Raw genomic sequence first — 12,529 nt, 5'->3', positions numbered from 1 at the left:
CTCCAAAGACGTACAGGTTTGCAGGTTAATTGGCTTCTGAAAGTTGTCCCTGGTGTGTATGGAGTGGATGAGAAAGTGGGATTGAATGGCGGAGTAGATGGGCCGAATGGCCAAATTCAGCTCCGATCACTTATGATTAGAATAGAACGTCGAACTAGTGTGAACGGGCGACCAATGATCAGTGTGGATTCCAGAAGACCACGAGCCAACAGGTGCAGGAGGAGACCATTCGGCCCTTCGAGTCAGCACCGCCATTCAATGTGATCATGGCTGATCATCCACAATCAGTACCCCGTTCCTGCCTTCTCCCCATATCCCTTGACTCCGCTATCTTTAAGAGCTCTATCTAGCTCTCTCTTGAAAGCATCCAGAGAACCTGCCTCCACCGCCCTCTGAGGCAGAGAATTCCACAGACTCACCACTCTCTGTGAGAAAAAGTGTTTCCTCGTCTCTGTTCTAAATGGCTTACCCCTTATTCTAAAACTGTGGCCCGTGGTTCTGGACTCACCCAACATCGGGAACATATTTCCTGTCTCTAGCTTGTCCAAACCCTTAACAATCTTATATGTTCCAATGAGATCCCCACTCATCCTTCTAAACTCCAGAGTGTACAAGCCCAGCTGCTCCATTCTCTCAGCATATGACAGTCCCGCCATCCCGGGAATTAACCTTGTTTGGAGGGATATGGACCAAGCGCAGGCAGGTGGGACCAGTGTAGATGGGACATGTTGGCCGGCGTGGGTAACTTGGGCCGAAGGGCCTGTTTCCACACTGTATCACTCTATGAGTAAGCCATTCGGCCCTTTCAACCAGCACCTCCATTCAAAATGTCATGGCTATCCATCCAAGATCAGTACCCCGTTCCTGCTTTCTCCCCATATCCCAAAGATCTAAATCTAACTCTTGGTGGAACATTGGCTGATATGTTGCCTACATAGAAACTTACCCAATAGTGAAAGGCCTGGATAGAGTGATGTGGAGAGGATGTTTCCACTAGTGGGAGAGTCTAGGACTAGAGGTCACAGCCTCAGAATTAAAGGACGTTCCTTTAGGAAAGAGACGAGGAGGAATTTCTTTAGTCAGAGGGTGGTGAATCTGTGGAATTCTTTGCCACAGACGGCTGTGGAGGCCAAGTCAGTGGATATATTTAAGGCCGAGATAGATAGATTCTTGATTAGTACGGGTGTCAGAGGTTATGTTGGGGAGAAGGCAGGAGAATGGAGTTAGGAGGGAGAGATAGATCAGCCATAATTGAATGGTGGAGTAGACTTGATGGGCCGAATGGCCTAATTCTGCTCCTATCACTTCTGATGTGGACTCAAGATAGGCAAGTGTTGGCTGCAAGGATGCTATGAGTGTGGTGGGGCCTGACACCTTGATCTCCTCAGCACTTCAACTCCCCCTCCCATTCCCACACTGACCTTTCTGTCCTGGGCCTCCTCCATTGTCAGAGTGAGGCCCAGCGCAAATTGGAGGAACAGCACCTCATATTTCACTTGGGCAGCTTACACCCCAGTGGTATGAACATTGACTTCTGTAACTTCAAGTAGCCCTTGCTTTCCCTCTCACTCCATCCCCTCCCCCTGTAGCTCAGACCCTCGAGTCCCGGCAACATCCTGGTTAAGTGTTTTTCACGACACCTTTCATGACTCGGTTCAGCACAGTTTCACACCAGGGACAGTTTTTACAATTTACCAACTCTTAAAGATAGCGGAGTCAGGGGATATGGGGAGAAGGCAGGAACGGGGTACTGATTGTGGATGATCAGCCATGATCACATTGAATGGCGGTGCTGGCTCGAAGGACCGAATGGCCTACTCCTGCACCTATTGTCTACGGAGGGATTTCGGGCAAATGTGGGCGGATGGGATTGATGTTGTTTAGTTTAGTTGAGAGACCCGGCGTGGAAACAGGCCCTTCGGCCCACCAAGTCCGTGCCGACCAGCGATCCCTGTACACTAACACTGTCCTACACACACTAGGGACAATTTACACTTATACCAACCCAATTAACCTATAAACCAGCACGTCTTTGGAGTGTGGGAGGAATGCGGAGCACCCGGGGAAAACCCACGCAGGTCACAGGGAGAGAACGTACAAACTCCGAACAGACAACACCCGTAGTCAGGATGGAACCCGGGTCTCTGGTGCTGCACCATTGTTAGGGTTATTTGTTGGGGGCCAAAAGATTTTTCTCATCGTTCAATGAACAATTGGATCAAAAATATTTAGGATATCAGTCATCGATCCATTATTTATTTAATTAATTCATTTTAGATTTAATTTTTAATTCATTTTCATTTTAATTTAATTCATTTTAAATTTAATTTAATTCTATTTTTTCCTTTGTTTTGAAGTTTTAATCATCTTTCTCCTTATGATTTTCAGTAGGACAGTAAACAAGTGGAAATAGTAACTAGGAATGTTGACAATTCCAACTGTTCTCATCATTACCTCAGGTATCATTTTTCATTTCCATTTTAATTTATTCTGCAGTTTCTTTTAAGAGATCAAAGCCCTAAGTTACAGTTAACTCACTAGGTCATGAAGCTGGAGAAGGAGCAGACGGGTGCAGATGTGTGAAAACGCACACCTCCACATTCAGTCAGTCTGAAGATGGGTCTCGACCCGAAACGTCACCCATTCCTTCTCTCCACAGATGCTGCCTGTCTCGCTCCAGCATTTTGTGTCTATCTTCGGTGTAAACCAGCATCTGCAGTTCCTTCCTACAGTACTAACGGCCTCATTGGTGACCCTCGGACTATCCTTGAATGACTTTAGTCGAGAGTGTGTTATTATCGTTTGTCCCAGATACAACAATGACATTCTCACTTGCTGCAGCACAACACAGTATGTAAACATAGTACACAGTGAACAATAGTGTTGGGCCAGTCCAGAACCAGGGGCCACTTAGAATAAAGGGGAGGTCATTTAAGACTGGATAGACTCGGCTTGTACTAGACTGGATAGACTCGGCTTGTGCTAGACTGGATAGACTCGGCTTGTACTCGCTAGAATTTAGAAGACTGAGGGGGGATCTTATAGAAACTTACAAAATTCTTAAGGGGTTGGACAGGTCAGATGCAGGAAGATTGTTCCCGATGTTGGGGAAGTCCCGAACAAGGGGTCACAGTTTAAGGATAAAGGGGAAATCTTTTAGGACCGAGATGAGAAAAACATTTTACACACAGAGAGTTGTGAATCTCTGGAATTCTCTGCCACAGAAGGTAGTTGAGGCCAGTTCATTGGCTATATTTAAGAGGGAGTTAGATGTGGCTAAAGGGATCAGGGGGTATGGAGAGAAGGCAGGTAAAGGATACTGAGTTGAATGATCAGCCATGATCATATTGAATGGCGGTGCAGGCTCGAATGGCCTACTCCTGCACCTATTTCCTATGTTTCGATGAGGTGAGAAAAAACTTTTTCACCCAGAGAGTTGTGAATTTGTGGAATTCCCTGCCACAGAGGGCAGTGGAGGCCAAGTCACTGGATGGATTTAAGAGAGAGTTAGATAGAGCTCTAGGGGCTAGTGGAGTCAAGGGATATGAGGAGAAGGCAGGCACGGGTTATTGATTGTGGATGATCAGCCATGATCACAATGAATGGCGGTGCTGGCTCGAAGGGCCGAATGGCCTCCTCCTGCACCTATTTTCTATTTTCTATGTCTATGTAATATGATAAACCAGAGAGAAACTAAAGGTTCTTGTTGAGGTAGGAGTTGATATCCACCATAAACAACCCCTCAAAGCACTTCAACACCACCTGCGTTAGTGCCACTGGTCGATAGTCATTGAGGCACATCACCTTACTCTTCTTGGGCACCGGTATAATTGATGCCCTTTTAAAGCAGGTGGGAACCTCAGACCTCAATAATGAGAGGTTGAAAATGTCCAGTTAAACTCCAGCCAGTTGGTCCGCACAGGTTTTTAGAACACAACCGGGTATACCATCAGGTCCAGGCTCTTTTCGAGGGTTCATCCCCCTGATGGATCTTCTGACGTTGGCCTCTGTGACTGAGACTGAAATGCCATCACAGCGAATGGGGGCTCGGGAAGGCACATCAGTGTTCTCCCTATCAAAGCGTGCGTAAAACGCATTGAGCTCGTCAGGGAGTGATGCTTCGCTGTCGTTTGAGCCGCCTCCTGATTTCGCCTTGTAGGAGGTGATGGCATTCAGGCCCCGCCACAGTTGCCGAACATCTTACTGGCTTTACCTTGCACTAAACTTTATTCCCTTATCATGTATCTACACTGTAAATGGGTCGATTGTAATCATGTGTTGTCTTTCCGCTGACTGGTTAGCTACGCAACAGAAGCTTTTCACTGTACCTCGGTACACGTGACAATAAACTAAACTAAACTGAGATTCACCAGGATGATACCTGGGCTTCAGTAACAGTGAGAGGGTGGATAGGCTGGGACTTTACTCTTTGGAGTGTAGTCAGGACTCTTAAAGATAGCGGGGTCAGGGGATTTGGGGAGAAGGCAGGAACGGGGTACTGATTGTGGATGATCAGCCATGATCACATTGAATGGTGGTGCTTGCTTGAAGGGCCCACTCCTGCACCTATTGTCTATTGCAGGAGGCTGAGGTGTGACTTTAGTGAGGTGTACAAGATCATGAGGGGCACTGATAATGTGAACGCTCACAGTCTTTTTTTCAAGGATAGACGATTCTAAAACTAGAGGGCACAGGCTGAAGGTGAGAGGGGAGAGATTGAAGTGAGACCTCGGGGGCAACTTATTCCACTCAGAGGGTGGTCTGCTTCTGGAACGAGCTGCCGGAGGAAGCTATAAATATACAATTATGACCTTTAAAAGACATTTGGACAGCCAGAGATAAACGGAATGGAAGAGTTTTGATGCATCTGTTTTGTTCTCGCCTTCTCATCTTTCAGTTTGAATAAGGGTTCCAGTCCGAAACGTCACCCATTCCTTCCCTCCAGATATGCTGCCTGACCCGCTGAGTTACTCCAGCACTCTGTGAAACGTCACCTATCCATGTTCTCCACAGATGCTGCCTGACCCACTGAGTTACTCCAGTATTTTGTGTCTATATTGATTTAGAGGGCCTTGGGCCAAATATCTTTCTTAACCTGTCCCATCCATGTACATGTCCAAATGTCCATTAAATGTTGTTACTGCACCAGCCTCAACTACCTCCTCTGGCAGCTTGTTCCATACACCCACCACTAAGTGGAAAAGTTGCTCCTCAGATTCCTATTAAATCTTTTCCCCTTCACCTAAAAACCTATGTCCTCTGGTCCTCGATTCCCCTACCCTGGGCAAGAAACTCTACCCGATCTATTCCCCTCATGATTTTATACACTTCTACATGTTCCCGATGTTGGGGGAGTCCAGAACCAGGGGCCACAGTTTAAGAATAAAGAGTAAGCCATTTAGAACGGAGACGAGGAAACACTTTTTCTCACAGAGTGTGGTGAGTCTGTGGAATTCTCTGCCTCAGAGGGCGGCGGAGGCAGGTTCTCTGGATACTTTCAAGAGGGAGCTAGATAGGGCTCTTAAAGATAGCGGAGTCAGGGGATATGGGGAGAAGGCAGGAACGGGGTACTGATTGTGGATGGGCACATTGAATGGCGGTGCTGGCTTGAAGGGCCGAATGGCCTACTCCTGCACCTATTGTCTATAACATCACCCCTCATCCTCCTGCGCTCCAAGGAATAGAGTCCCAGCCTGCTCAACCCCTTGCTTTTGCTCACACCCTCTAGTCCTGGCAACATCCTGGTAAATCTTGTCTTGCAGTTACAAGGGAAAAGTCCAAGGTCTGCAATGGGGTAGGTTGGAAGATCAAGGCTACATCTGGTTTATGGACGGATTTTTCAGTGTTCTGTAAACAAGAGGGAAGAATCTGTTCTTGAATCTGGTAGTGCGCGCTTTCAAGCTGTAGAATCTAAGCCACCAGGTTAGTTTAGTTTAGTTTATTGTCACGTGTGTCGAGGTACAGTGAAAAGCCTTTGTTGCGTGCTAACTAGTCAGCGGAAATGATTACAATCGATCCATTTACAGTGTACAGATGCATGATAAGGGAATAACGTTTAGTGAATGAATGAAAAAATGTTACTAGTCAAGTTTGTTCACATACAAGGAATTTGCCTTGGTGCTCTGCTCGCAAGTAACAACACAATATACAGTAGACAATTAAAAATAAAACATTATCATTTAAACATGTGCAGAATGAAATAAAATACCAGAGCAAAAGGAGGCTACAGACTTTTGTTTATCGAGTAGAGCTAGTACTCGTGGATAAAAGCTGTTTTTATGTCTGGCTGTGGCAGCTTGGACAGTCGGAGTCGCCTTCCAGAGGGAAGTGATTCAAAGAGTTTGTGGCCAGGGTGAGAGGGGTCAGAGATGATCTTGCCCGCTCGCTTCCTGGCCCTTGCAGTGTACAGTTCATCAATGGAGGGAAGGTTGCAGCCAACAACCTTCTCAGCTGATTGAACGAGCGAGGTAGAGGGCCTGTCCCACTTGCCGATTTTCTTCGGTGACTGCCGGCGTCATATCAGTGTCGCCAAAAGATTTTGAACATTTCAAAATCCAGCGGCGACAAAAAAAATGTTGCAGCACTTGAAAAAACACCGCATGTCAATATGTCATCATGTCGCATCAAGCTGCGAATTTTTCTGTGACCTGATACGTCAGTCAATGATGCCGGCAGTCGCCGATATAAGCGCCAAGTGGGACAGGCCCTTAAAGCCAGTGAAGTTCGATCAAGGACAATAGACAATAGGTGCAGGAGTAGGCCATTCGGCCCTTCGAGCCAGCACCGCCATTCAATGTGATCATGGCTGATCATCCCCAATCAGTACCCCGTTCCTGCCTTCTCCCCATATCCCCTGACTCCGCTATTTTTAAGAGCCCTATCTAGCTCTCTCTTGAAAGCATCCAGAGAACCTGCCTCCAACGCCCTCTGAGGCAGAGAATTCCACAGACTCACCACTCTCTGTGAGAAAAAGTGTTTCCTCGTCTCTGTTCTAAATGGTTTACCCCTTATTCTTAAACTGTGGCCCCTGGTTCTGGACTCCCCCAACATCGGGAAAATGTTTCCTGCCTCTAGCGTGTCCAAGCCCTTAACAATCTTAATACACCAGGATAGTCCGAGGGTCACCAATGAGGTAGATAGTAGTTCAGGACTGGCTGTGTGGTGGGACTAGTGTAGATGGGGAATGTTGGTGGGTGTGGGCAGGTTGGGCTGGAGGGTCTGTTGTGACTGTATGTTGGGTTAACGGTCTTGTTTGTTTGTGTGTGTGTTGCAGCCTACACGTGTTGCCTGCCTCGTTCGCTGGGAGTGTGTGTGCACTGAGCTCTTCCCCCGCTGGCACCCCGGGCACCCCTCGACGCCTGAGCCTGGCGGAGTCGTTCACCAACCTGCGGGAGGGCACCACCACCACCAGCACGTCCCTGGGGCTGGTGCGTCTACTGAAGGAGAGGGGGATCTCAGCCGCCGTCTACCAGAGTCTGGCCCCCGTCCTCCAGCTGCCCAAACCCCCCACGCTCCCCTCCACCCCTCCCAACTCCCCCCTGCTCCCCCCTCCCGGCCCCTGGCCCGATGTCCGGGCCCCTGGCGGCCCCGACGACCCTTTCCTGGCCTCGCTGCCGGCCAGCTCGCTGCTGAAGGAGCTGAGGGGGGGGGACAAGACCACCAGGCACGTGGACAGCCAGACGGAGGTCAGCATGGCCAGGATCGACCTGGTGGCCAAGGTGAAGCGGCTGGGCATCGGCCGGGCGCTGCGGGACCGCACAGTGGACGATGGGGACCGCCACACCGCGGCCACGCTGCTGAGAGACGGACAGTCGCCGGGTTACGGCCACATCTCCCGCAGCCCCATCGGTGGTCTCCAGCTCGGAGCCGGCATCCGCAGGAACCGCAGCCTGCCCACCATGGTGGGGCCCAGCATGCAGATGAGGGGACCCGTCTCCGAGCCCACCGGCATCCTGATGGGGGCTGCGTTACCTGGCCAGCCGGACCCGCAGTGAGCTGAATGTACGAGGGGACACCACACCATCCTGCAGCCCTCAGCACAAAATCACGGGCTGGCATGGTGGCGCAGTCGCAGAGACCCGGGTTCCATCCTGACTACGGGCAAATTCTGTACCGAGTTTGTACCTTCTCCTTGTGACCTGCATGGGTTTTCTCCGGGTGCTCCGGTTTCCTCCTGCACTCATTAAGTTATATGAACGGAATTAGGCCATTTGGCCCATCGAGTCTACTCCGCCATTCAATCACGGCTGATCTGTCTCCCTCTCAACCCCATTCTCCTGCCTTCTCCCCGTAACTCCTGACACCCGTACAAATCAAAGATGTGCAGGCTTGTAGGTTAATGGGTGGATGTAAATTGTCCCAAGTTTATGTAGGATAGTGTTAGTGTGCGGGGAGCGCTGGTCGGCGCGGACTCGGTGGGCTGAAGGGCCTGTTTCCGCACTGGATCTCCAAACTAAACTAGTGTACGGGGATAGACAAAAATGCTGGAGAAACTCAGCGGGTGAGGCAGCATCTATGGAGCGAAGGAATAGGTGACGTTTCGGGTGGAGACCCTTCAGACTGATGTGTGGGGGGGAGGGGAAGAAGAAAGGAAGAGGCGGAGACAGTGGGCTGTGGGAGAGCTGGGAAGGGGAGGGGAAAGAGGGAGAAATCAGGGACTACCTGAAATTGGAGAAGTCAATGTTCATACAGCTGGGGTGTAAACTACCCAAGCGAAATATGAGGTGCTGCTCCTCCAATTTACGGTGGGCCTCACTCTGGCCATGGAGGAGACCCAGGACAGAAAGGTCGGAATGGGAGGGGGAGTTGAAGTGCTGAGCCACCGGGAGATCAGGTTGGTTATTGCGGACCGAGCGGAGGTGTTGGGCGAAGCGATCGCCAAGCCTACGCTTGGTCTCACCCATGTAGAACAGCTGACACCTAGAGCAGCGGATGCAATAGATGAGGTTGGAGGAGATGCAGGTGAACCTCTGCCTCACCTGGAACAACTGCTTGGGTCCTTGAATGGAGTCGAGGGGGGAGGTAAAGCGACAAGTGTAGCGTCTCTTGCGGTTGCGTGGGAAAGTGCCTGGGGAGGGGGCGGTTCTGTTGGGAAGGGACAAATTGACCAGGGAGTTCCGGAGGGAGAGGGAGTAGAGGATGGGAGTCCTTACAGGAAGCAGGGTGGGAAGAAGTGTAGTCCAGATAGCCATGGGATTCAGTGGGTTTATAGTGGATGTCGGTCAGTAGTCTTATCACCTCACCCGCTGAGTTTCTCCAGCATTTTTGTCTACCTTCGATTTTCCAGCATCTGCAGTTCCTTCTTAAACATTTAGTGTACGGGGTGATCGTTGGTGGGCGCGGACTCGGTGGGCCGAAGGGCCTGTTTCCGCGCTGTATCTCTAAACTAGTGCACGGGGTGATCGTTGGTCAGCACGGACTCGGTGGGCCGAAGGGCCTGTTTCCGCGCTGTATCTCTAAACTAGTGCACGGGGTGATCGTTGGTCAGCACGGACTCGGTGGGCCGAAGGGCCTGTTTCCATGCTGTATCTGTAAACCTTAAAGAAACAAAGCAGGCAGTGACATAACTACTGATGGCTTCTCTCTCGGTGTCCAATACATTGAATTAGTGCCTGATAGGATTAGAACAAGCCTTGTATGATAATGTACATAGAATACCGGCCCTAAACTCAGTGTAAGTGTACGGTCCTCTCCTATACATATGTATATATTAAGCAAGGAGTCGGATGTGAAACACACTCACATTGAAGTGGATGTTTTGTGAATCCTGGCGGGTTTGTTGGACTTTGCACTCTGTCTGCTCCACAATCAGAATGGGAGCGGCTTTCATCAGGTCACCTGATTGGACCAGAATTAGGCCATTCGGCCCATCAAGTCTACTCCGCCATTCAATCATGGCTGATCTATCTCTCCCTCCTAACCCCATTCTCCTGCCTTCTCCCCATAACCTCTGACACCCGAACTAATCAAGAATCTATCCATCTATCCTTAAATATATCCACTGACTTGGCCAACACAGTCGTCTTGTGGCAATGAATTCCACAGATTCACCAACCTCTGACTAAATAAATTCCTCCTCATCTCCTTCCCAAAGGAACGTCCTTTTATTCTGAGGCTGTGACCTCTGGTCCTAGACTCCCACTAGTGGAAACATCCTCCCCACATCCACTCTATCCAGGCCTGTCTGCGATGGAAATGCCCCGAGAGATCTGATGGTCGTTTATTAATAAGGCGATTGGTCGAACCGAGAGAGTAATTTTAACGTGTAAAAAGGAACCGAAGTTAGACACAAAATGTTGGAGTAACTCAGCGGGTCAGGCACCAACTGTGGAGAACATGGATAGGTGACGTTTCACAGAGTGCTGGAGTAACTCAGCGGGTCAGGCACCATCTGTGGAGAACATGGATAGGTGACGTTTCACAGAGTGCTGGAGTATCAATAGACAATAAGTGCAGGAGTAGGCCATTTGGCCCTTCAAGCCAGCACCGCCATTCAATGTGATCATCCACAATCAGTACCCCGTTCTTGAAAGCATCCAGAGAATCGACCCACACTGCCTTCTGAGGCAGAGAATTCCACTGATTCACCACTCTCTGTGTGAAAAAGCGTTCCATCTCTGTTCTAAATGGCTTACCCCTTATTCTTAAACTGTGGCCCCTGGTTCTGGACTCCCCCAACATCGGGAACATGTTTCCTGCCTCTAGCGTGTCCAAACCCATAACAATCTTATATGATTGAATAAGATCCCCACTCGTCCTTCTAAATTCCAGATAATACAAGCCCAGCCGCTCCATTCTCTCAGCATATGACAGTCCCGCCATCCTGGGAATTAACCTTGTAAACCTACGCTGCACTCCCTCAATAGCAAGAATGTCCTTCCTCAAATTAGGGGACCAAAATTGCACACAATACTCCAGGTGTGGTCTCACTAGGGCCCTGTACAACTGCAGAATGACATCTTTGCTCCAATACTCAACTCTTGTTATAAAGGCCAACATACCATTAGTTTTTTTCACTGCCTGCTGAAGAAGGACCCCCAGATCCCGTTGTACGTCCCCTTTTCCCAACTTGACGCCATTTGGATAATAATCTGCCTTTCTGTTTTTGCCACCAAAGTGGATAACCTCACATTTATCCACATTAAACTGCATCTGCCCACTCACCCAACCGGTCCAAGTCACCCTGCAGCCTCAGAGCTTTGCACAGAGTGCTGGAGTAACTCAGCGGGTCAGGCAGCATCTCTGGAAAAAAAGGAATGGGTGACGTTTGTGGCCGAGACCTTTCTTCAGACGAAGAGTCGGGAAAGACAAACAAGATATAGACGGTAATGCTGAGACAACAAATGAATGAAAGATTTGCAAAAAAGTGACTATGATAACGGAACCAGGCCATTGTTAGCTGTGTGCTAGGTGAAAACGAGTTACAGACAACGAAACTCCACAAGACGACTGAAGCTGGTACATCTTGGGTGGGGAGGGGATGAAAGGGTATCTTCAAATTACCCTTGCATCCCCTCCCTCCCCCACCCAAGTTGTACCAGCTTCTAAGTCGTGTTGAGTTTCATTGTCTGTAAATCGTTTTCACCTAGCACGCAGCTAACAATGGCCTGTTTCCTTTATCCTCTATATCTCTTTTCTTTTCCCCTGACTCAGTCTGAAGAAGGATCTTGACCCTAATCGTCGCCCCTTCCTTTTCTCCAGAGATGCTGCCTGACCAGCTGAGTTACTCCAGCACTCTGAAACGTCACCTATCCATGTTCTCCACAGATGCTGCCTGACCCGCTGAGTTACTCCAGCACTCTGTGAAACATCACCTATCCATGTTCTCCACAGATGCTGCCTGACCCGCTGAGTTACTCCAATCTTTTTGTGTCTAACTTCGAATCATTTTAACCAATGCACTGTATTTTAAGGAGAGATGAACAAGTTTCATTTTTAAAGTATGATTTTGCCATGAACTTGAAACATTGATTTTTTTCCCTGCCCTCATTTTGTGTATTTTCCGTTTGTGTCCAAGATAATAATGCAGGTGATAGTATGTGATAGATGGAGTGTGATTAGTCCATGTAAATATTACAATCTCCATGTGTGTGTGGCATGTATTTACTTGGGTAGATTCACAGAAAGTCGTCACTTTTATTTCTAAAAAACAACTCTCGTTGACCAAAGTGCTTTACATTGGTGGAGGTACTAGCGTTATACAACATTGGTTCATAGATTAAGTACATACATAAATACATACATACAGCCCTCCCTCAGAGGACGTCAAGAAAGGCTTAGGAGTAAAGATGAGTTTTAAGTCTCGACATAAAGGAGTTGATGGAGGGGGCAGTTCTGATGGGAAGGGGGATGCTGTTCCACAGTCTAGGAGCTGCAACCGCAAAGGCGTGGTCGCCCCTGAGCTTATGCCTAGACCGCGGGATGTTCAGTAACCCCAAGTCGGCCGACCTGAAGGACCTGGAGGTGGTGTGGTGGGTAAGCAGACTTTTGGTGTAGGTGGGGGCAAGCCCGTTAAGGGCTTTGTAAACAT

At 49.0% G+C, this 12,529-nt stretch overlaps 1 protein-coding gene across 1 annotated transcript in view; it reads left to right on the top strand.

The window, feature by feature from the left end:
• LOC116985360 (trafficking kinesin-binding protein 1-like) overlaps positions 1 to 8,157 on the top strand; it is a 94,249-nt gene extending 86,092 nt beyond the window's left edge. The window contains exons 8-9 of the mRNA XM_033040110.1: positions 2,389 to 2,395; positions 7,274 to 8,157. Of these exons, the coding sequence (XP_032896001.1) occupies positions 2,389 to 2,395; positions 7,274 to 7,994 (728 nt within the window). The 3' untranslated portion in view covers positions 7,995 to 8,157. The remainder of the gene's footprint in view (positions 1 to 2,388; positions 2,396 to 7,273) is intronic.
• The last annotated feature ends 4,372 nt before the right edge of the window (positions 8,158 to 12,529 follow it).

This window comes from Amblyraja radiata, chromosome 2, assembly GCF_010909765.2.
Source record: "Amblyraja radiata isolate CabotCenter1 chromosome 2, sAmbRad1.1.pri, whole genome shotgun sequence".
In the NCBI taxonomy this organism is placed as follows: Eukaryota; Metazoa; Chordata; class Chondrichthyes; order Rajiformes; family Rajidae; genus Amblyraja; species Amblyraja radiata.
The sequence above is the reverse complement of the archived record's forward strand: the minus strand, read 5'-3'. Positions and strand labels throughout refer to the sequence as shown.